At 37.2% G+C, this 23,882-nt stretch overlaps 1 protein-coding gene across 3 annotated transcripts in view; it reads left to right on the top strand.

Moving 5' to 3' along the window:
* Positions 1 to 23,585, top strand: part of DPH5 (diphthamide biosynthesis 5) — a 40,676-nt gene extending 17,091 nt beyond the window's left edge. For all 3 annotated transcript variants that reach the window (XM_053592336.1, XM_053592334.1, XM_053592335.1), the window contains exons 4-8: positions 2,413 to 2,521; positions 12,021 to 12,141; positions 17,808 to 17,847; positions 19,575 to 19,678; positions 21,423 to 23,585. In XM_053592336.1, coding sequence (XP_053448311.1) covers positions 2,413 to 2,521; positions 12,021 to 12,141; positions 17,808 to 17,847; positions 19,575 to 19,678; positions 21,423 to 21,646 — 598 coding nt within the window. In that variant the 3' untranslated portion in view covers positions 21,647 to 23,585. The remainder of the gene's footprint in view (positions 1 to 2,412; positions 2,522 to 12,020; positions 12,142 to 17,807; positions 17,848 to 19,574; positions 19,679 to 21,422) is intronic.
* Positions 23,586 to 23,882: the final 297 nt, after the last annotated feature.

The raw sequence follows: 23,882 nt of genomic DNA, 5'->3' as shown, positions 1-23,882 counted from the left end.
GGGAAGGGGATTGGTGGGATTACACCAGCGGTGCATCTTACAAGGGTATATGTGAAACTTGGTAAATGGTCTGTAAAGCTAGTGAATGATGCCCCATGATCATATCAATGTACACAGCTATGATTTAATAAAAGAAAAAAAAAAAGAAAAGTTTGAAGCTAGCAGGTTGGTTTGTGAGGTTTACGGAAGAATGTCTTCATTCATAACATGAAAGTGCAGGCTGTAACCACGAATCCTCACGTAGAAGTTGTAGCAAGTCACGTAGAAGTCGTAGCAAGTTGTCCAGAAGTTCTAGCTAAGACCATTGATGAAGGTGGCTATACAACAACAGATTTTCAGCGTAGGTGAAACAGCCTTATATTGGAAGAAAATGGAGTCTAGGACTTCTGTAGAAAGAAGTTAATGCCTGGCTTCAAAGCTTCAAAGGACAGGCTGACTCTTGCTAGAGGCTAATGCACCTGGTAACTTAAGTTGAAGCTGGTGCTCATTTAGCATTCCAAAAATCCCAGGACCCTTACAAATTATGCTAAATCTTCTCTGCCTGTATTTCATAAATAGAACAACAAAGCCTGGATAATAGGACAACTATTTGTAGCAGAGTTTACTAAATATTTTAAGCCCACTGTTGAGACCTATTGCTCAAGAAAAAAGATTCCTTTTAAAGTATTACTGCCCATTAACAATACACCTAGTGACCCAAGAGTTTTGATGGAGATGCGCAAGAACATTTTTTGTTTCTATGCATGTTGACATATCATCCATTTTGTGGCCCGAGGATCAAGGAGTAATTTTGACTGTTAAGTCATATTATTTATATTTAAGAAGTACATTTTGTGAGGTTATAGCTGCCTGCTGTAGATAGTGATTCTTCTGGTGGATCTGGACAAAGTAAGTTGAAAACATTCTGGAAAGGATTCACCCTTCTAAATGCCATTAAGAACATTTTTGATTCATGGGAGGAGGTCAGAGTATTAACAGTAACAAGTTTGGAAGATGTTGATTCTAACATGGATGACTTTGAGTGGTTTAAGACTTCAGTGAAGGTAGTAACTGCAGATGTGGTGGATATAGCAAGAAGACTAGAATTAGAAATGGAACCTGAAGATGTGGCTGAATTGCTGCAATCTCATGAAACTTGATGGTCAAGGAGTTGCTTCTTATGGATGAACAAAGAAAGTGGTTTCTTGAGATGGAATCTACTCCTGAGAAAGATGGCATGAACGTTTTTGAAATGATAACAAAGTATTGAGAACGTTCCATAAATCAGGTTGATAAAACAGTGGCAGGGTTGAGAGGCTTCACTTCAATCTTAAGGAAGTTGTATGAGTAAAATGCTATCATTTTATACCATTGCATACTGCAGAAATGTCTTTCATCAAAGGAGGAGTCAGTTGATGGCTGCAAACTTGATTATCATTTTAGTTTAAGGAACGTACTTGGGAGGTTTAGGTATGATGATGGCATGACCCCAGGAGTTTGAATCTAGCTAGCCTGGTTTGAAATAGCAGCAATACTTCTTCTAAAAAGGAAAAAAAAAAAAAAGAAATTGCCAGCAGCAGCCTGACCTGTTAGCAACCATGGAGGCAAGGCTCTCTAGCAGCAGAAAGATTGTGACTAACTCAGGACTCAGGTAATTGTTAACATTTTTAGCAATAAAGTATTTTTGCATTAAGGAATTTACATCACCTTTTTTAGACTTAATACTATTACCCTCTTAACTCTACAGTATAGTGTAAATGTAACTGAAAGCCAAACAATTAGTGTGGCTCATTTTATTTTGATAGTCACTTCATTGCAGTGGTCTGAAACTGAACCTGCAAGATCTCTGAGGTGTGTCTGTATTTTGCCTTATATTTCAAAATACAAAAACAAAGCTTCAGAATATAGCAGAAATAAAAAAGTGGGTTTAGTTCCATAATTTAGAACTCTGGAACAGTAATTTTAAGAACTAAGAGGGCCCCAAGACCCAGGAATTTAAGAATTGTTGCTTGAGTTATGTTGCTGAGCTTACATTTCATAGGTGTTAACAAAGAGCATGTAAATGTCCTTTTTTCTTTCTTTTTTTTTTTTTTTGTAGAGACAGAGTCTCACTTTATGGCCCTCGGTAGAGTGCCGTGGCGTCACACAGCTCACAGCAACCTCCAACTCCTGGGCTTAAGCGAAATGTCCTTTTTTCATTCCTGCCAAGGCTGCATTATGAGTGTTGTAGTTGCAGTTTGACATTGTGAAGGGCATGTGTAGTTTTAACGTATTTTGGTAAGAAGCTCAGATGAAAGCCTTTTGCAAGTGTCTAGAAGAATTTGGAGAAATACTATACTCATTTGTTGATTTGAACCCAGGAAACACTGCAGCTTTACTGTTTTAACATCAGTGTTGTTTCCTTTCATCCGGCCTGTTCTTTTCTCGTTACAGGGCCACAACACACAGTGATCTTGTTCTGAGGGCAACAAAGCTGGGAATCCCTTACCGTGTCATTCACAATGCCTCCATAATGAATGCCGTAGGCTGCTGTGGTTTACAGGTAAACTTTTTAATGGAATGAAGCAAAAATATTTTCTTTTTCACAAATTGACAGTAGATTTTATTGTATTTCATGAATTAGAAAATATACTAGTATTTGATACTGGACTACTTAGCATGTACTAATTAAATTTTTTGTATTAGATTTTCTTACAGCTTTTCTCCCCTCATTGAAATAGGCCACTTCAGTTTAGCTAGAGAATGATCTTAATCTTATACCAACTCTTGCATACATAAAAAGAAAAATGTAAGCTAATTAAATTAAATTGTCCCCAAATCTTTTTACATTCTTCCAAATGATTCTTTAGCGTTGTTGAGGTCATGTTTTTCCACACAGTATTGTTTTCTGTGCCATAAAGAGCACTGTGATGCTACGTTTCTTGAAAGAATCAGTGAGGAAAAGCCAGTGATAGTAGACCCTCACGCCAGCTTTGCAGTTATCAGTGTGTAAAGTTAGTTATTTTTATCTCCAACAGTCTTGGTTCTGAGGAGTTTTTGAAAGAGCATTCCATGTCTGTGTCCAGGTTCTCTTCCAGCCCACTTACTTCTGTATTCCAAGCTTGCTGTTTGTTTTCTGATGTTCACATGTGCGTAATCCGTGACAGTTGTGACTGCTGCATCACCAGCCATGGTTTTAAGATTTCAGTGATTGTTAAGATTCATTTCTATTTCAGATACATTAAAATAGGAAAATAATGTGCATCTTAGAATCTGTGAAATGAAGTATTCCCCAGTATGTCTTCCTGAAATGCATAATTTCAAAGTAGATATTTATTAGAAGACACATGAGCATCAGGTACCAGTTTTATCTGTGTAGATTTAGAGGGGTCTATACTTTCTGCCCGACCTGGGAGGAATAGCTCAGTTTAATTGACTTACTGGCCATTTGTCTCATAATATTGCCTCTGGTTGTGAAGATTAGAGAAAAAGTATAAATGATTTACCTTTCAGTATTCACCATTTGCTTTTAGTTATTATGTTTAATGTGTATAGAATTTTGCAATGTTTTTCTTTTTTTGAGATGGAGTCTCATTCGATTGCTCAGGCTAGAGTTTTGTGGTGTCAACCTACCTCACAGCAACCTCATACTCCTGAGTTCAACCAATCCTCCTGGTCTGGAGCTCCTGAGCTCAAGGGATCCTCCCACCTTGGCCAGCTAGAGGGCCAGGATTATAGGTGTGAGGCACTGTGCCCTGCCTGTGATTTTTTTTTTTTTTTAATTTGGTCTAATATACATAATCAAAAGAAGTTGCCAATTCAAGTCTTTTTTTTTATATAGCATAAAACCCTCTTGAACACTTCTGTGTTGGAATAAGTTGAGTGCTCTTCATAGAACTATAAGATGTTAGTGTTAAAAGAATGCTAAGGATGGAGAAAATGATGCCAAAAATCGTTCCCATGATCATCTGGACACGCAGTATCAAAAATAGAGTTAAAACTCGGCCAGTATTCTTTCCCATTAGACAGTGTTACCCTGTAAGAATTGATTATTGCTAGAAGGAAAAAAGAGGGGAACAAATTACTTTGTGACAAATAAATATATATAAACCTTAAGCTAAGGGAACACACATCTTTTTCATATTTCATGTAGTTTTATGTCTTGTGAGGAAAATTAGCTCTATCTCCATCCTATTTTGCTTTAAATTGTCGTTTATATTTAGAATTTGTTTTGCTTTTCTTTTAAGCATAAAAATAAAACATATCCCATGTAAATCTGTTAGATAGACTGGCTAGAAAGAACTAAACCTGGGTGACCCTATCCTTCTGATCCTTCACCCTGGTAGATAAAGTGTAATTTTTCTCATATCTAAAATGTATGTAGGTATTTGAAAGAGAATCTACCGTGACAATCAGCAGTCTCCATATAAGCCCCTAAGGTTATATCCACATTTAATATATTATTTTTCAAAAGATTTAACTTTCTCATCATTGTATGTGGGATTTCTCTAAGGAGCCACCAACAGTTTCTCCATCTTAGTTTTATTATCTAATCTGGATGTGAACTGACTTACTAGTGTGAAAAACAGGAAGTACCTTTCTAGGTTCTGTCCTACATCTTGATGAAATTCCTATGAAGGTATATTTCTATACCACACCTTATTCATAAACCAAGAGAAATAGGTAACTATTGATTCATTTTGTATAGTTTTCTAATGTAAAAAGCTTTTAAAATAGTTAAATTCATAACACACTTAAATTTTAAAATAAATGTATAGATATCCTGCATAATGCAAACACACTTTTGCTAAGTCCCTTTATAATAGCTTGCTTTTCTCCCTTTACTATTTGGTTTAGTATTTATGGAAGAAGCACTAGCTTCTCAGATTTTAGTATTCATCAAAATCACCTGGAGGGCTTAGAAGGCAGATTGCTGGGCCTTACCTTCTGAGTTTCTGATAGAGCAGAGCTGGGATGAGCCTGAGGATGTGTATTTCTAACCAATTCTCAGGTGATGCTGAAATTGCTAGTTCAGGTACCACACTTTGAGAACCACAAACCTAGATACAAAATACTTAGAAAGTGAAAAAAACTGTATGATCTTTCTTTTAACATGGCAGGATTGGAAGACTAGATTTAAATTTTCAAAATACACTTGCTAAATGTAGCTTGGTGTAGAGTGTTAGCAGGTTACCTTGCCATGCCCTCTTGCACAGTTTTTGAAAAGGGAAGTGGGCACCACTTTTGAAAGGCATTCTGTCATCTCTGAAAGAGCTTTCCCATGAGTTCAAAAATAGCCTTTGAATTACTGACAGAAGAACTACGTTAGGTACTGTGACAAACCTGAGCAGTCCATGCTTCCTAACATCTCTGCCTTAGTAGTATGAAATTCCTAATCTAGAAATGGTCACAGACTTTTAAGCTATCCTTTTACCAGCTCTTTGTGCTATACATGTTGGATAAAAATGGACTGACTATCAGGTAGAGGAAAAATGTAATGGAAAAGATTTAGAATTTAATTACAAAGTAAAAGGTCTTGGTTTTACTTTTTGCCCATGCAATAACTAAGGAATCATCTAACTTCTCTGAATCTTAAGTTCCCCAACTGTAAAAGTGTATGTGGTAAAGATGGGGAGGGAAGTTGAACAAGATGATTGGTTTTTAAACTTTGCCATGATTTATGAACATACTTGAGGATTTCTGCAGATGGTGAAATAAGGACATAACACCAAACAATGAAGATATAAATCACACAGGAGCCCAAGTGTTATCTCTGATCAACTGATGTTTTACTTAAGAGTTCATTTGGAAGTAAGATTTGGCACTAAAATTTATGAAAATTACTCAACTAGATAAGCTCTAATATCCTATAGATTAGGAAGCTAAAAAGCTGGCCTGTTTTCCATTATTTGGCAAAGATTACCTTGACCAGGAAACATTAGATACTCAAATTTTTATTGAGTACATTTTAGGATTTTTCACAATTAAAATATTTGTTATAAACGTGTTGTACTTTATTATCATTTTAAATTCTTGAGTAGCAAATATTTTTAATACTTGTATTCTATATTTTACAACTGTTTTTAATGAAGAAAAATATTTGTCTAGAGCTAAGAAAGTTGGTTGTATATATGTTTCCTGATTTTAAAAAATTTGCTGAATAAATTGCTGATCAGTTTTAACAAATCAGGGATTCGTCTTAATACACAGAAGACAGGAAGAGTGAAGTCTTTCTCTGCAGATGCACTTAGGAGCTTAGTCATGTAGGGTCAGAATTGCATTTGTTTTGCATTGTTGCTTCTTTAGAAGAACTGTTTTAAAACATATTTTTCTTTGATAATAAATGACTTATTATATTCATAGAAAATTAGAAAAATATGAGGATAAGGAAAAAAATTTAAAGCATTCATAGTTCTTCCTCCTCGGGATATCCACAGTTGTGATTTTTATATATTTTCTTTCAGTCTTATTCAACACTTAGTATGTGTACACTTACTTGACTCTACAGGCCAAATAAAACCTAGAAATTAGAAATTCTGAAATGCATCTTTGGGTAGTATTTATCAGTTTTATGAATTATTTGTGTGATATATTCTTCTGTGAAAATTTTGTGACTGAAATGTTAACACCGATTTGAGACATATAAAGGACAGATAAATGAGACAGTTCCATGAAACTAGGTAGCAATGATTTCTGAATAAAAGCTGTGTTATCAGTTGTGGCTGACTTCAGGGAAAAGGTTGTTTAATTTTCTCATCATTATGAAATGCTTCCACTTTCTCTGGCTATTGCATGAGTGACCTTGAGTCTTACAATATGTTCTTCTGTTTATATAATGCATTTCTACTTTGGAAAAATATTACTTTCAAAAAGTAGCAACTCATTTCCTTCCTTTTTTTCATACCACAACACTCATCATGACAATCAGTATTGTTGACCTTGTAGTAGAGCTTACTGTCAGTTTTCAGAAGCATCGGTTAGTTTCACTGTTGTCCAGGGACTAATGTAGAAATGATAACACCTAGTCCAGTACCATCCACTGAACTAGGTAGTGAGGCTGTCAGAGCTCTACATCGTTCTGTACGCTGAGAAAAACTCATATAACTCTTTTTGTTCTTTTAGTCACTTAAGAGCTACTTTCGACCACCTGATAAATCATGGACATATTAAAACACTTTTTCGTTTGCTTTCCATTTCCACTTTTTACTGTTTTGATAGCTGCCTTACCATCATTTCCTTCTACATCATAATTTTCTGTTTAAATTTTTGATATAATTGTGTCATTCTTCTATACAAACATCTGGTAAATCCTCATCCTATACAGAATGTTCAGTTACTAGTACGTGCTTATGTTTTCACTATATGTGTGAGCTCTGATTGATTCATTTTCACCTCTTCCATTGCCCTATTATACAGTGCTGTGCAGATAATCAATATGCAGCAAATATTTGCTGAGTTGAATTTCTTATTTATTTATTTCCTCCCCCAACTCTCACTCCAGAGTTGTACCTTGTCTTTGGAATTGTATGCTTTAAATTGTAATTGTTTAAGTTGATTCACAAATGGATTCTCAGCTTTACCTGCATACCTAGTGTGTGGCTACGTGCATAATCTTCTTAGAGTCAGCAAAAATCAGTGTTAACATTGATGTGAAGCAGAACTCATACGGGAATAAAAATAACAACAACCCAAAATCCCAACCTCAAGACCAGTATTCTATATAGGAGGGGCAACTAGTCACTTTTGATTATGTGGTTTTGTGGTACATTTTTGGACAATTCTGCTAGCTCAGCATTTGTTCACCTCACAAATTTAACTGATTTGATTTAGAATATATGTATATATGGTATTTATAGGGCTTAATAGAGTTCTTAAGTTTAATTTTCCAATTTTTACATATATATATCATTTCTTAATATATTTTAACTTAAAAACCACAGAAAATATTATTTGTAATATGAAATCACAAAGACTTTAAAGCCTAAAGTGGAGTTTTATAAAGCATGTATGTTTCTGAAAGGAAGGAAATATTGGTGGCAGTACCATGAGTTAGGAGGCTGTTAGGGTCATCCAGGCAGGGGATAGTGAGCCTCCAACCAAGGTGGCAGGGAAAGAAACGAGTAGTCAGCTTCTACGGAAATTATATGGCTAGAATTGACAGGCATTGGCATTTGGCAAGGTGTCAGGAAATAGAGACACATCTTAGAGGCAAATCAGATCTATTTAGCTGTTTCTAGGTAATCATTTAATACCATTCTAAACATTGCCCAAGATTTCCCACCTCTTACTTTCTTCATACTATCTCATTTTCCACCATGCTCAACTTCTCCAGTCTATATCTTACCTATCCTTAAAAAATTCTGTAATATGGGCGGTGCCTGTGGCTTAAAGGGGTAGGGCGCTGGCGCTGGTTTCATATGCCGGAGGTGGTGGGTTCAAACCCAGCCCTGGCCAAAAAGCTACCAAAAAAAAAAAATTCTGTAATATTTTTGAGCTCATTCTAATAAGAAAAGCAGTTGAATTATAGCAAGACAGCATTTTAGAACATTTTCACATTATGATCGTAAACATTATCATCATCACATCATCAGGTTCCTGACATTTTACTGGAGTCTTTATTTTGTGCAAGACAGCACTAGGCACCTGCGTCTTCAGAAGTTGCTGTTAGGTGCTTGCTGAGTGGGAGACACGTAGAACTCAAGATACTAGAGTCTGTATCTAATTTAATAGGAGATTGTTGCTACCTAATACTGTTTGCCTTTCTTGTTCATCTTTCAGTCAAACTAGATAGTGCCTTATAGCTAATGAATGGATGATTTTGATTTGTGGTTTTCTTTTTTTTAATTTGTCTTAAATAGATTAAACACAGTCCGGTATCAAGTTAACTGCTTGCTCTATGTATTACTCCAGGTTAAAATTAAAAAGGCCTGTATTTACCTTCTTTCTTAGAAAACTTCTATTTTTGTAGTCTTTAAATTTAGATTTGCAAAAGTAATGTTTTAGGAAAAAATGATACCAGCACAAAAAGGCCTACAATATAAGACAATTGAATATGTAGGCTTATGCAACCTCAGTTCTCATCACTGTATGATTTTGCTCCAGTTTCTTTTTATAGTTTACTGGTAAGTCCTTGGATTGAGAAACACAAAGAGCTGATTCTTCTGTTCTTTGAGGTACTAACATTTAAGTGGCGAAACTGTTTGCATAATGTTCCAGGATTCATCGAAGAAGTTTGTACCACACCACAGAAGTGGTTAAGTCAAGGTCCTAGAAAGTTAGCTCATGCAGGAGGTTTTCTGTAACTCCCCAAATCAGACAAGTCAAAGACACTTTTTACACTGACTGCTGCAGTTAGTGTTTATTTGTGATGAGCATCTCAATTCTTTTTTAAATGGTCTATCACTTTCCTTTCTAATGAAGAACTTAGTTATTTACTTCCATGACTTATTTATTTCTATGACTCTTACAAATATTTAAGACCTATTTAAAGTATTTATATATGATTACATATATAATTTTCTTTAACTTTATTTTCCCTGGAAATTTTTTCATGGAATTACACTAATATTTCAGAGTTTCATCAGAGATATGAGTAATCCTTTTCCGAATGTAAATAGTTAACAGAATTGAATAAGAAGTGTAGTTTTAAAAATTCAGTAATATTTTTGAGCTCATTCCATTAAGAAAAGTAGTTGAATTATAGCAAGACATGGCATTTTAGAACATTTCCATATTATTATTATTATTATAAACATTATCATCATCACATCATCAGGTTCCTGACATTTACTGAGTCTTCACTATGTGTAAGGCACCACTAGGCACTCTGCAAACTCCATGGCATTTAATCCTTCAAAACCACATTTTTATGTTTTTAGTTATTAGGCCCATTTTGCAGGAGGGTTCTTCCCCAGGGTCAAGAAGGTTACTTGGCTTGTTCGTGGTCACCCAACTAGTAAGAACCAGTGCCAGGACTTCAGAGACTCAGCTTGCTGTATGAAGTATGGATGAGGCTGTACAATCTGTGAGGACCAGCGCTGTGTTTTGCTTGTCACTTTAAACGTGTGCCTACCATAGTAGATGACCTACAACATTTGTTGGGAATTTGCCACTCAGAGAACAGTAACAGAGCCCTTCTGTAGGGCTGCGGCTATTGCTAGTAACTTGGCAGAGGATGAATGTATGCTAGGAATGCCACATTGGAGTTTGAAATACATTTTCACAGAGAGGTCTTGTTAAATGTCATACTGAATACTTGGAATCACATGGGTCTTTGTATGCTGACTTGTGAATTTGTTGCTACTAAATGGCACAGCTTCTGTGAGAGAATACATTTTTACATAGCTTACACATGAACTCTGGGAATAAAGCCTGTTGGGAGGTAAGTTAGAGGCTGTGGCTTATGAAGAACGTAATGAGCCTTCCCTTCAGAACTCAGAGTCGCTGTTGTGAGTATTGGTTATAGTTTTTAGGACTTTTAGTACATACCGACTAAGAAACATTGAGCTACTCTGGGGAAGTAGGCGTGAAGGGCCCCAGATGCCCCATCTGCTCTTTCTTTCCTGTCCTGCCTTCCCCGTACCTCTTGCAGCAGCCTCCGAAACTGGTTTGAGGAGCCACAGTCTACTGGAAGCAGAGGATGACCAGTTCTGGCTCCTGACCAGTTTCTTCATTTTCAAATGAAGAACTCAAGGTTTAGAAAACTTCGGTGACTTCCTGAAGTCATACAGCTATTTTAAAAGGCACACTGTTAGTTTGTGGCAGAGGACGAGATGTGGTTTTCAGAAACTAGTGCTTTCCAGCTCTATTATAAATGTTTTCAAGCACTGTTTAAGTTGATTAATAGTTAAACCTTTACATAACAACTTTATAATGTTTTATATTTAATCTTTGAAAATAAATGTCCTTTGCACAGTGCCTACATAAGAGCTAATATTAGCATATCATGTAACAATTAGGATAGCTTTTTACATGTGATTTGATCCTCACAACCTTAAGGATAGGAAGCACAGCGTTTTTTCACTGTTCCTATTTTAGAGATAAAAACATAAAGTAAAGAGATAAAGAGTTAGAGTAATGCCAGATAACTGACAAGTTGGAAAACCAGAATTAAAAACCAGACTTGCGCAGCATAAGATTTGGTGTTAGAATTACTTAAGTGAACTGGTTCAGCCAGCCTGAATCAAAGAAGCAAGCTTCCTGATTGTAGTGATGGTGAAGTGATGTGGGCAAGGGAAAAGGAGAAGGTTTGGGAACAGGAGGGAACAAGTAGAATATTGCTAAATAAGAGAGGATAGGTATGGAGCAATGCATGGAGTTAGTTGCGTTTTATTGAGATGGTATGATGGAAAGGAACATTCTCTCACACCTGGGTTTGAGTATTTCTTTTTTGTTAATTAGCTGTGTAACTTTAGCTAAGTCACTTTTTAAGCCTTGGGGGTCTCATCTGTAAAATGAAAACCTACTCTGGTCAGCAGCCTAGTTCTTTTCTTTTCTTTTTTTAGAGACAGAGTCTCATTTTATCGCCCTCAGTAGAGTGCTGTGGTGTCACAGCTCACAGCAACCTCTAACTCCTGGGCTTAGGCGATTCTCTTGCCTCAGCCTCCCAAGTAGCTGGGACTACAGGCACCCGCCACAGCACCCGGCTATTATTTTGTTGTTGTAGTTTGGCCTGGGCCGGGTTCGAACCTGCCACCCTCAGTTTATGGGGCTGGCGCCCTACTCACTGAGCCACATGCGCCACCCTTCTTTTCCTTTTGCTTCTGTGCTTTCTGGGTTCTTTGTATTTCAGTATTTTTAACAAGGACATAGATAAATTGTGAATTTGTTACATAGGCAGAATGCAGAAATCCTAGAGGCTTACTACTAAAAGGGACATCAGAAGATACCACCTTCTGTAAACCAAAGAGTACTTTTGTTACTTTTTATTTTATCACATATTTTATCTGTGATATTCATCTCAAGTCTGGTTCTTTTTATTTTATTTGCAAAGAATTAAATTCTCTGCTTGTCTATGAGATAATAGTGAATTGCTCCATTGTTAATTAATTTTATTTTCCTAGTTATATAGGTTTGGAGAGACGGTTTCTATCGTTTTTTGGACAGACACTTGGAGACCAGAAAGCTTCATGGACAAAGTGAAGAAAAACAGACACAGTGGCACGCACACGTTGTGCTTACTCGGTAAGGAACGGACACACGTTGTGCTTACACGGTAAGGAACGGACACAGTGGCACGCACACATTGTGCTTACTCAGTAAGGAATGGACACACGTCGTGCTTGCGCGGTAAGGAACGGACACGGTGGCACGCACACGTCGTGCTTACGCGCGGTAAGGGCCTGGAGTTTCCTTACAGAGTGGAATAATCATATTGTTCTCATTTTGATTTTGTTTTAAGGTGAAAACTGTTCTATGGTAATTAGCTAGAGGAAAAAAGAACAGTGACTCGCCACTCTGTCCTTGCCACAGTCTTTGCCATGTTCTCAGGAAGACATACCTCTTCTATTGCACAGATTTGCATTCTATATCAGCATGAATGCAGAAACGGCAGGTACAACATGGCTGTCCTGCGTTCATGCCGTAATTTACGTGTTTCCTCCTGTGCCCTAAGAAGAGCCTTTCCAGCATCCATATCTTACCCATTTGTCCAACAAGACCTTCTTCTTATCACTCTACGGCGATTCAACTCAGAGTGAACATTTATTCTTACCAAGCATCATCCCACTTTTTCCTAGGGACATTTTTTGAATACTGTGTTATTTATGCTATAAGAACATGGAATCGTAGATCTGAAAGAGATTCTGGAGATCATCTTAATTGAAGTCTTTTACAACAAAGTTGAGGCCCAACATATTGAATCATTTTTCCCAATGTTATCCAGCTAATTGGTGACAGAACTGGTAGAATCAGATAGCCTGTTGTTCACACCTCCTTTCCCTGTACCATCCTGCCCAAATCCTGTTTTCTAGGTAGTGTGGAAAGACCTGAGAGCACTGGCTTTGCAAACATTGAGAATGGTACTGAGCTTCAGAAGAGATTGGGCTTTGCTTTCCAGTAGGGGCACTGAAGTTGTACTGATTTATATTGATTGATCAGCTATATTCTCATAGCATATATTGTAGGAAAACAAAATACTGGTAGCAAAACTTCAATCTGTGATTGTTGAACAGAACACAGCTTACTGACATGTTTGATGACTTTGAAGTGGTGCTCACAGGTGGAATCAGGAGACAGAATCCCAGTGCCATACTTAACTAGCTAGAGAATATTGTGAACATCCCTCAACCTTGGCCTTGGTATTTTTCAAATAGGAGTAATCTTTCTTGCCTCGTGGAGTTGTTTAGAGCAGTACTTCTCAATCTGTTTGTGGTAAAAGACTAGGGTTGGGTGTTGTTTTTTTTTTTAATGTTTGTTTTATAATCTTTAATCTTTTGTGTCAGTATCAAATTACTGTAAACGTTAATTTTCATTCGTGTCCTTACTTCATCATTTACTGTTAACAAAAAGCTTACGTATTAGCATCATTCCTTGCATCCAACTTTGAGTTGTGTTGTCTTAGTGATGACTGTGTGTGAAATCACCCAGCAAAACATCCAACACACAGCCCAGGAGGAGGGCAGAGAAAGAACCCAGGATTTTAGCCTTGTGTGTCTGATACTCAAAAGAGTAGGGAAGATTTCTGTTTGCCAAAAACTTTTAAATTATTTGCAAAATAATGACCTTTTCTCCATTATAATGTATAATATTAAATATGAAGCCAGTCAGTATTAACTGAAAAGGTCATTCAGTTTTACTAATGGTTGCATTTCTTACGGGGTAGACATTGGAGATTAGTATCTAGAGCAGGAGCTAGCAAGCTAGTGTCCATGGGTCACATCTACCTTGCTGCGTGTTTTGTGAATCAGGTTTACTGGAACATGGCAACACACATTCATTTATGCGTATCGTCTCTGGCTACCTTTGTGCTGTAACAGCAGTGATGAGGAGCTATAACAGAAACGTTATGGTCCTCAGAACCTGAACTATTTACTGTCTGGCCTTTAACAGAGTTTGCTGACTCCTGGTCTAGAAGGAAATTTTATCTAATGTGCTACACGCGGAATCCCCTCAATGAGACTCTTGCAGTACATATTTTTTTTTTTCCACCCCAGTTTTTGGCTGGGGCTGGGTTTGAACCCACCACCTCTGGCATATGGGGCCAGTGCCCTACTCCTTTGAGCCACAGGCACCGCCCTACCATATGTTATTTTTTTCATAGTCTTACCACCCATCTGAATTATTTTATTAACTTTGTTGACTTCTTCTCTGCTTCATAAGAGCAGGGCCTTTGTCTTGCTCGCTGGTTTTTTCCTTATGTCCAGAAGTCTGGCACAGTGTAGCCATTCAGTAAATATTTGTGGAAGTTAGTTGGTTGAAGTTTATGTTCTCAGACTTGGTCTGATTACCCACTGGCACAGAAAACTTTTAACTCTTCCTAGTTCACTGAGTTTCAGCCAGAATACATTCCTTTTATTCTGTTCACATTGACACCTAATTAATTCTAGATCTAGATCAGGCCATAAATGCTTCTCAGACACTTTTATTTTTGGTTTATGCCTAATTTCACAATTAGCTGATATGATGGGTTTTCTTATTTTAGTACATTGCCAGTGTGATTTAGTGCTTTATAATTAGCTTTGTAATTTTGCCCTTGGATTTTTCACGTGAAAAGAGGCTGATCTCACTTTTTCGTACACATTACTAACAAGAAGACCATCATGAGGCACTTGTGAATCAGTATGGGCTGTGCCATCAGATATATTTGTGTTGTTATCCCAACCTTGAATCCAGTTAAGGCCAGCAGCTAGTAGGTCAAAGCAGAATAAGTGAAGGACAGCTGCTGAAAGGACAGTTGTTAGAGGAAGTAGTAGAAGTAGATGTCACTTCTGCTGGGACAGATGAAAGGTGGAGATTGGAGCTTGGAGCTTGGACACAAGAGTGCAGGTGTGGTGGCTCAGGCCAGGTGCAATGGCTCAGTTCACTGGGTTGAAGGGAGGCTGAGGCTCGAGGATTACTTGAGGTCAGGAATTTGAGACCAGTCTAAGCAAGAGTGAGACCCTGTTTCTAACTACAGATAGGAAAGATAAGTCAGGTTTGGTGGCACATGCCTATAGTGCCAGCTATTCAGAAGGCTGAGGCAGGAGGATCACTTGAGCCCAGGAGTTTGAGGTTGCAGTGAGCTATGAGGATGCCACTGCATTCCAGTCAAGGTGCTAGTAAGACTATCTCCAAAAAAAAAAAAAAAAAGTGCATGTGTGTGTTTTAGAACAAAACCAAGAGTTTTTAAAAACAGAACAGGGAGTGAAGAGTCTGAGAGGCAGGCTACTTCATAACCTCCCTGTATATCCATTAAAAATGGGGAGACGGAGAGTAAGCAGCATTTGTCCTCTGGAAAGTGTTAGAAAAGCAGGTAGAAAACCAGTTTACAGGTATTTATTGAGGAATTACTCTCTGCCCAATATGGCTGTTTTGGAATACTAAGGAGTGTTAGACTCAGGTTCTGCCCTCAAAGTCTTTTCTTTTTTTTTAGAGACAAAGTCTCACTTTGTCCCCCTTCGGCATCACAGCTCACAGCAACCTCCAGCTCTTGGGCTTAGGTGATTCTCTTGCCTCAACCTCCCGAGTAGCTGGAACTACAGGCGCTCTCCACAACGCCTGGCTATTTTTGTTGCAGTTTGGCCAGGGCCTGGTTCAAACCAGCCACCCTCAGTATATGGGGCTGGCGCCCTACCCACTGAGCCACAGGCACCGCCCCTGCCCTCAGAGTTTTGAAATCTAGTTTGGAAATAATGTTTTATGCGCATGAAAGTTTAAAGAACAATTAAGTTCTATTGTATGGAGAATCAGGAAGGACAGACCAGAACTTTGGCTCTTGAGTTCTCTAAGAGCCACATCTTTTCTTGGCTTTCCTGGGAAAACACAAACAAGGTTAAACAATATATCTTCCTCGCTCCGTTAACAAAAGCAGGAACAGGGTGTGAAGTATAGGATGTCATGCTTCCAGATCCTCAAACCATAGTTCTCATCATTTAATCATCTGGCATTCTCATTATTTAAGTTAGTATGTATTTTTTGAATGCCTGCTATGGGCCACGTGCTGTAGGAATTAGAATAAATCATGCTAGAGAATTTAAAATTTACGTCCAGAGGTTAGATAATAATTAGAGGTTAATACAATTAATTGTATAAGTTGTTCGAGGAACAAAAAGGATTTGAGGGGATGTCAACAAAGACTTTCTGAAGGAAGAGGGACCCACGTTGCTTAAAGGGTGGGTAGTTTAAGACGCCTTGCGAGATAGGCAGTAGGAGAGCCCTGTGAGTAAACTTGTTCAGTAGACATTTGTGGAGCGTCTCCTGGGTTCTTCACATTGTGGTAGGTCCTGGAACTGAGATGCACAGGGGAGTTTACATTCTAGAAAAAATTCTGGGCTGAAGATAAGGGATTGTAGTATTACAGTAATATTGGTCTGGCTTGCGATTGATTTGCTAATGCAGTCTTAATGCTTGATGAAAAGCATTTGCCTGTAAAAAATTCTAAGCCTTCTACACTGTTAAATTAAATCAAATTCTGAAAAGCATGTCATCAAAAAAGTAAAAGAAACTGACAATATGAAGAAAATCTTACTATCACAAGTAATATTTCAGGAACTTAAGGTGAATAAATAAATTGTTAAAAATATTGGAAATGCCTTTTAAAGAAAATCTAAAAGTTACACCATTAGCTGTATTAGAGGCCACATTTTCAATAACATAGGTTCATTTTTTCACCCGTGTGTGCCAGACAAGTAGAAATATTAAATAGGTAATGGTATTTCTAACCTGAAAAATACTGTCAGTGCTGGTTCCAAGAACATTTAAAAATACATGGATAAGATTAATCTCTGCTATAATTTCCAAGTAAACTCTTCAGTATCCTTTTTATCAGAAAAAAAACTTTTATAATCACTGAGGAAAGCTGCAGAAGTCTACCAAAGACTCATCAGGTACACTGTATTTATTTTTGCAAAAACAAACTTTGGCTGAACCATTTGTGTCCAGCATGTAAAACAGGAAGCAGCTGTTGGTCTTGCTGTTGTGTACTGAGTTCCTGTGAGGATGTAGAGTGATTCTGCTTTTTTACCTTTTACCAAATAGTTAAGCTGAAGAGTTGTGATAAAAAGAGTGTAAAGGATCCAGTATTTGTGAAGCTGGGACCATCCAGCTTCATGAGCAGATGGCAAGTCTGCTTCGGTCCCCATCGGATTCCAGTGCCTGGTGCAGTGTCTGTTAAGAGTAGGAATACTTGGTATTATTTATTCATTATAGGAAAAAAACTCTTCAAAATGTATTGATGAGAAGCTTTTTTTCTATTTATGTTATATCCACTGAAACTTACATTCCAGTGCCTGAAAAATAAGTAATAATAGGAATATAACAAGGTTTTTCAGTTAGGTCTATGCAGATTCCAGCTAGTAGAAATGAAAAGGATTTTGATTAGCTGTTAGGTGGTGTATATGCCAATATTTATCTAGTTCTTCCCTTTGTCTTCTTTTCCAGCAGGAAATTAGATCACAGCAGGGTGGTCTCAGGGCCAAGTTCATGTTTGTTTTTTAACTAGTGGCCTTTATGCACAAGCACAAGTTTCTGTTCTCTGTATTTCTATAAGAAAGTGGCTAGATGTAAGTATGAGGGAAGACTGTCAACAAACTCTGAGATGAGCATTTTGGAGACTTGGGAAGAATGTTTCCCCAAAACTTAAGTGACTTAACTGACATTCACACATAGGATTTTGGATAAAGTACTGAAAAAAACTGTTTTTATTCTTACAGACATCAAAGTAAAGGAGCAGTCTCTGGAAAATCTGATGAAGTAAGTCTTACTCTAAGAATGCTTACATCTGTTGCAGTTCCTGGAATAATTCAATACATTCTACAGGAGTTCAACAGATTGTTGTAAAGTAGGTTTCACTGATAATTTAAACTTTAACACTTTTATTTTTATGAAATAATAAGCAGCATAAGAGAGTGGAAGTAGGCTTCATATGAACGCTGAGAACAGTGGCTGGCACCCAATAGATGCTCAGTATTTGTGGAGTGAAGTAATGCAGGGGGATTCAGAAGACGTGACTTTGAGTCCCAAGTCGGCCTCCACTTGCATGCTCTTGGGCACGTCACTTCCATCTCTGTGCCTTCTTTTTCATATGTATAATATAGTACTAATCCTTTTTTTTTTTTTTTTTTGTAGAGACAGAGTCTCACTGTACTGCCCTTGGGTAGAGTGCCGTGGCATCACACGGCTCACAGCAACCTCTAACTTGGGCTTAAGCGATTCTCTTGCCTCAGCCTCCCGAGCAGCTGGGACTACAGGCGCCCGCCACAATGCCCGGCTATTTTTCTGTTGCAGTTTGGCCGGGGCTGGGTCCGAACCCGCCACCCTCGGCATATGGGGCCGGTGCCCTACTCACTGAGCCACAGGCGCCGCGCAGTACTAATCCTTTTTTGCTTAGAGAGGCAGTGCCCAGTGTAAGCACTACCCACATAGGACCAATGAACACTCATAACGGGACTAATGTGACTGAGGAACTGATTTTTTCATTTAATTTCAATTATTTTAAAACTAATGCTCAATTTAATTATTAGAAAACTTTTAAGTATGTTTGGAACAACCTCAATATATAAGAATACTTTCACAGCTGTATTTATGACATTTAAATACAGATCAAATATTTCCAGTGAAAATTTAATACTCAAATTAAGATGTACTGTTAAGTACAAACCAGATATCAGAGACTTCATGCAAAACAATCTCTTTAATAATTTTTATTTGAATAAATGCTAAATTATTCCCAGAGTTCAATTGCAAGGTGTCTAAAATTGTATTAGATTAAATAAGATGTATTATTAACATTAATTTTGCCTTTCTTAAACTTTTTGGCTAATGTGACTGCTATAAACTTAAGATTATGCTTGTAGTTTGCATTACATTTCTATTGTGTACCCCTGATTTAGAGAGTTGCTTTAAGAGCCACTAAAATAATTTATATGTGTGTTTTTAAGCTATTAAAGTTATATTTTTCTTATGATGATCATTGGGAAAACCCGGTAGGCTTTTAAGGCATATGGAAGTAAACATATGTCACCATCTAGGATGTTTTAGTTTACTTTTCTTAAAGGAAGAAGTAAAAAAAGGAATATGTGGTTTAAACATAGTCATAAAAGGAACACTATAAAACCTGATTGAGTTAAAGTATAGACCAAGTTGATACTTACTTGAATTATTTTTGCACAAAGCATCACTGCAAATAAAGATAACTTTGATTTAGATATGTCTTTAAATTGTTGGATTTTTATTCTTGCCATCCTTTCAGTGAAATTAGAGTACAGATGGAATAAAACAAAGAAAAAACTTAAGAAACTTAAATAGTCACCGTATCCAGGCTTTACAGGGTGTACTTAAAATGGTTGTCATGTAAAATCTTCAAACAGAATGTAGGCTGTGGTACTTGAGTATATCTGGGGGAGAGGGTAGTAATTGCACTAATAATGTGTATGTAATTTCATGGCTAAGAACAGTGGCATCTAGTTTTATACTTACAGAGGAAGGAAGATCTACGAGCCGCCTCGGTACATGAGTGTAAACCAAGCAGCCCAGCAGCTTCTGGAGATTGTTCAAAATCAGAGAGCACGAGGAGAAGAACCAGGTACTCCGGACCCTAGAGGGCTCTCGTGTTATTCCTGTGTTGCTGCCTTTGGATGTGTACATGATTTAGTGAATGACACCCCAAATTAACACGCCACCACCGAAGCATGAGTCAGTGCTTCTGCATTGCACTATTTCTTTTCTTTCTTTTTTTTTTTTTAATTTTAAATTCCACAGGTTTCAAGTTGTACTAAAAGAAAAATAATGGAGTTCTTTATAGTGAAATTAACACCATTCCAGAAAATGAGGATTTTTTTCACAGATTAAATATCAATCAAATTTAATGTAAATCTGGTAATACTCATTTTAGCCTCATCAGTTCTCTCCTGCAAAATATATTCTTTTATCATTCTCAACACTGAGATCAGGAATAGCTTTCTTCAGCTTAAGCATAAGAGAATTTATTTTTATATTATTAATTTTTAGACACCTGGTGTGGACTATAATAAAATGTTTATTGGTAGTAAATCTTTTTTTCTTTTTGAGACAGTCTAACTATTTCTCCCTCGGTAGAGTGCTGTGACGTCACAGCTCACAGCAACCTCCAGCTCTTGGGCTGTCGGCGATTCTTTTGCCTCAGCCTCCCAAGTAGCTGGGACCCTAACCCTAACACAATGTCCAGCTATTTTTTTGTTGCAGTTTGGCCAGGGCCAGGTTTGAACCCACCACCCTCGATATATGGGGCTGGCGCCCTACTTGCTGAGTCACAGGTGCCACCCATGTTAGTAAATCTTCATTAAGAAGTTCTTAAATGTCATATTCTAGGGGAGAAAAAGAAAAAAGTTCTTAAATGAACCTCTTGTATTCTGTCAGAAGATGCAGCTGTACCCTGCAGAAAAGGCAGCTGTACCCTGATAGAAAAGATACGTTAAGAGATTCTTGAGTGGTCATTGCTGATTTTATTCTCATTAGTAGGCCTCATTATAAACGTGAGACAAATAGTGTGCAAGGGTATTCTATATCCATAACTTTGTGCAGAGTTCCTTGCATTCCAAAGGTTATTCTTGAAAGGCTCATTTGGCCACTTTAATCGTTGTTCAATCAGGACTTTTCTTACTAGATAATAAAACCATTAAAAGGATGTGTCCTTTAGCTGTAGCACCAGATTGAATAATACTGAAGTTGACTAAGAGTGGCTATTTTAAGCTTAAAAGTAAAAGTTATGCGTCTGAGCATTATTTGTTAAGGGCTCTATAGTTGACCAAATACTCTCATAGTCATCATCTTAGCCCTCACAACCACCATCTAAGAGAGATATACATTTTAAAAAATGAGAAGACCTAAGTTGGTCTAATTCTGTTGCCAAGAAAAAACTCCAATCTGTGTATTTATCTCATAATTGTATGGTTTTCCCAATATATCTTAGATATGAACGTATCTCAAGCAAGTTATTACAAATATAAGGATGTAATGGACATTCTTTACTCATCTAAAGATGAACACCATGCAGTTGTAAAGACTATGGATATAGAGATAGCTTACCAAGTCCTAAAGGTTAAACTCTCTTAAGCCCTTGGAATTCTGAAAGGGTAAAATAAATACTTATATGTCAGATAGTACATATGACTATAAAAAACCTCAGATGAATTAATGGACAATTGGTCCATGAGTAGCTAAGGATATTTAAGGTATTTGAGGCTTCTTTTAAGGTACTTGTGTGGTACTAATGTAAATCTGAGTACAGGCTGGACAGAATGATCTGTTTGCTGAATTGAATGGCAATATTTTTTTTTTTTTTTGAATAGCAATTACTGAGGAGACGCTCTGTGTTGGCTTAGCCAGAATTGGAGCTGAAGACCAGAAGATCGTAGCAGGCACTTTACAGCAAATGTGTACTGTGGACTTGGGAGAGCCGTTGCATTCCTTGGTTATCACAGGAGGCAGCATGCATCCGTTGGAGATGGAGATGCTCAGTCTGTTTTCCATACCAGAAAGTAGCTCAGAGTCCCAAAGCATTGAAGGACTCTGAATATAGACATTTTCAATAATGTTAATTTCAGTCCTAGGTGGATATGCACATTTGTATAACAAATTGAACAGGCCTTTTGGTTTATCGGATAAGTATAAAACAAGTGACCAAAAAGAAAGAAGTTCACTCAACAGTGCTTGGCTTCCTGTGGCAGTGAGTTTTTCCCTATGAGATCATTAATTGTTGCTGCTATTTCGGCAGTTCTTCAGGATGCACACCCAAGGAGGAGACCAAGCTGGAAAACTTGGGAATAGACATGCATTGACAAAATCATTGAAAAGCAGTTTTTTACTTATGAAATCAGTTTATGCAAGACGGTTGTTACTGAGTATAACTCACAGATTAACTGCAAAGTGAATCCCTGGAATCCAGTTTTAAAGGGCAAAAGATGTGAAGAATGGCAAGAAAAACAAACGAAAGATTGGTAACAGTTCGCATAATATTTTTATAATTTTCTTCTTTCTTAAAAAGTCAGCTGCCCTGACTGCAAAGATGTGTTTCCTGACAGCAGCTGGTGTTAGTATATATAAAAATACGGGAAGAATAAATTTCCACCCAGTAGTCTTACTTAAAGCTCGGCTGAGACACGCCACAAAATGATCCCCTTCTGGATTGGCTGTCTTGCTGACATCCCTGTTATATGGCTCATCATCTGCTATATATTGGAGGTTATGTAATTGTTTAATTGTAAATGTTTAGCCAGCCATGTACAGTTGCCATTTGTTTTTAAATAGCATCTTTATATAGTATCTTTCATATCCAAGCAGATAAATGGAAAACTTGCTGACTCCAAAATAAAATTTTTCTAAATTTAAGTTTGAAGGTAATAATGGATTAGTCAAGATTTGTCTTATCACTTTAATATGTCCCCCCCACATACACACAGTAGAACCTCCATAGCTGACCACCTCCCTTCATTGACCACTTCAAGTTGACGTAATTTTCGTGGACTGGACACACCACCTGTACGTATCAGTACAGTCAGCCTAGTTTCTTATGTTGATTAGTTTGTTCCAGTCCCTTGAGTGGTTAACTTCCAGAGGTTCTAATGTATATATCCTAGTAGTCATACTCATCATACTGGTTTTAAATAACACTCCATTTATTATATTTCATGGCCATAGAGTTTTATACCTTTTGTCAGTTCAGAATAAAAATAGCTTTGCTATGTGACAGTTTACTTGGTCCAATTCTGATTATTTCCATGGCCTAATCATTTCTTTTGAGCTCTTTGCTTAGTACACTTGTTGAAAGTTGAACAAAGATTTTCCTGCTTCTTAGGATCATCAGTTAGCTAAGATTATTTTGACAGATTTTCATTTGGGATAAAATATATTTTATAATGTACGTGAAACATTGCATTTTCAATCTGTTAGACAGAAAAGGGGAGAGATGGAGAACCGGTTCTATATTATTTTCTTCTGAGGTGTTAAACAATTTAAGAATTATTATTATTTTTATTTTTTTAATTTTTTTTATTGCTTCAAGTTCATTGAGGGTACAAAGAATTAGGTTACATGGTTTTGCATTTGTTAGGTAAAGTCCCTCTTACAATTGTGTCCTGCCCCCAAGAGGTGTGCCATATACTTAACCTCCCATCCCATCCCCTGCCCTGTTCCCTTGTTTTCCCACCCCCTTCCTTGAATTGATTTGCATTTTTCTCTTCTGTAGGTATGTATTAGATTGTCTACTGGCTTCATATTAAAATTGAGTACATTGGATTCTTGCTTCTCCATTCTTACACTTTACTGAGAAGAATGTGTTCCACCTCTGTCCAAGTTAATACAAAAGATGTAAAGTCTCTAGCTTTTTTAATGGCTGAATGATACTCCATGGTATACATACACCAGTTTGTTAATCCATTCCCGGGTGGGTGGGCATTTAGGCTGTTTCCACATCTTGGTGATTGAAATTGAGCTGCAATAAACATTCTAATGTAAATGTCTTTATGATAAAAGGATTTTTTTTCTTCTGGATAGATGCCCAATAATGGGATTGCAGGATCAAATGGGAGGTCTAATTTGATTTCTTCGAGGGTTCTCCATACTTCCTTCTAAAAAGGTTGTATTAGTTTGCAGTCCCAATGTTTAAGAACTATTAAATGAAGGACTTCTGGTTTTGCAGTGTACAAACTGTCCCAGTTGTAAACTCTGGACCAAATACAATAACTATTTAAAGATACTACGAAGACATCAAAAGCAGGCTGAACACTATGTTTTTATAGTTTTTCTCCTCA

This window comes from Nycticebus coucang, chromosome 5 (assembly GCF_027406575.1).
Source record: "Nycticebus coucang isolate mNycCou1 chromosome 5, mNycCou1.pri, whole genome shotgun sequence".
Lineage (NCBI taxonomy): Eukaryota > Metazoa > Chordata > Mammalia > Primates > Lorisidae > Nycticebus > Nycticebus coucang.
Note: the sequence above shows the minus strand (reverse complement) of the source record. Positions and strands in the feature narration are given on the sequence as shown.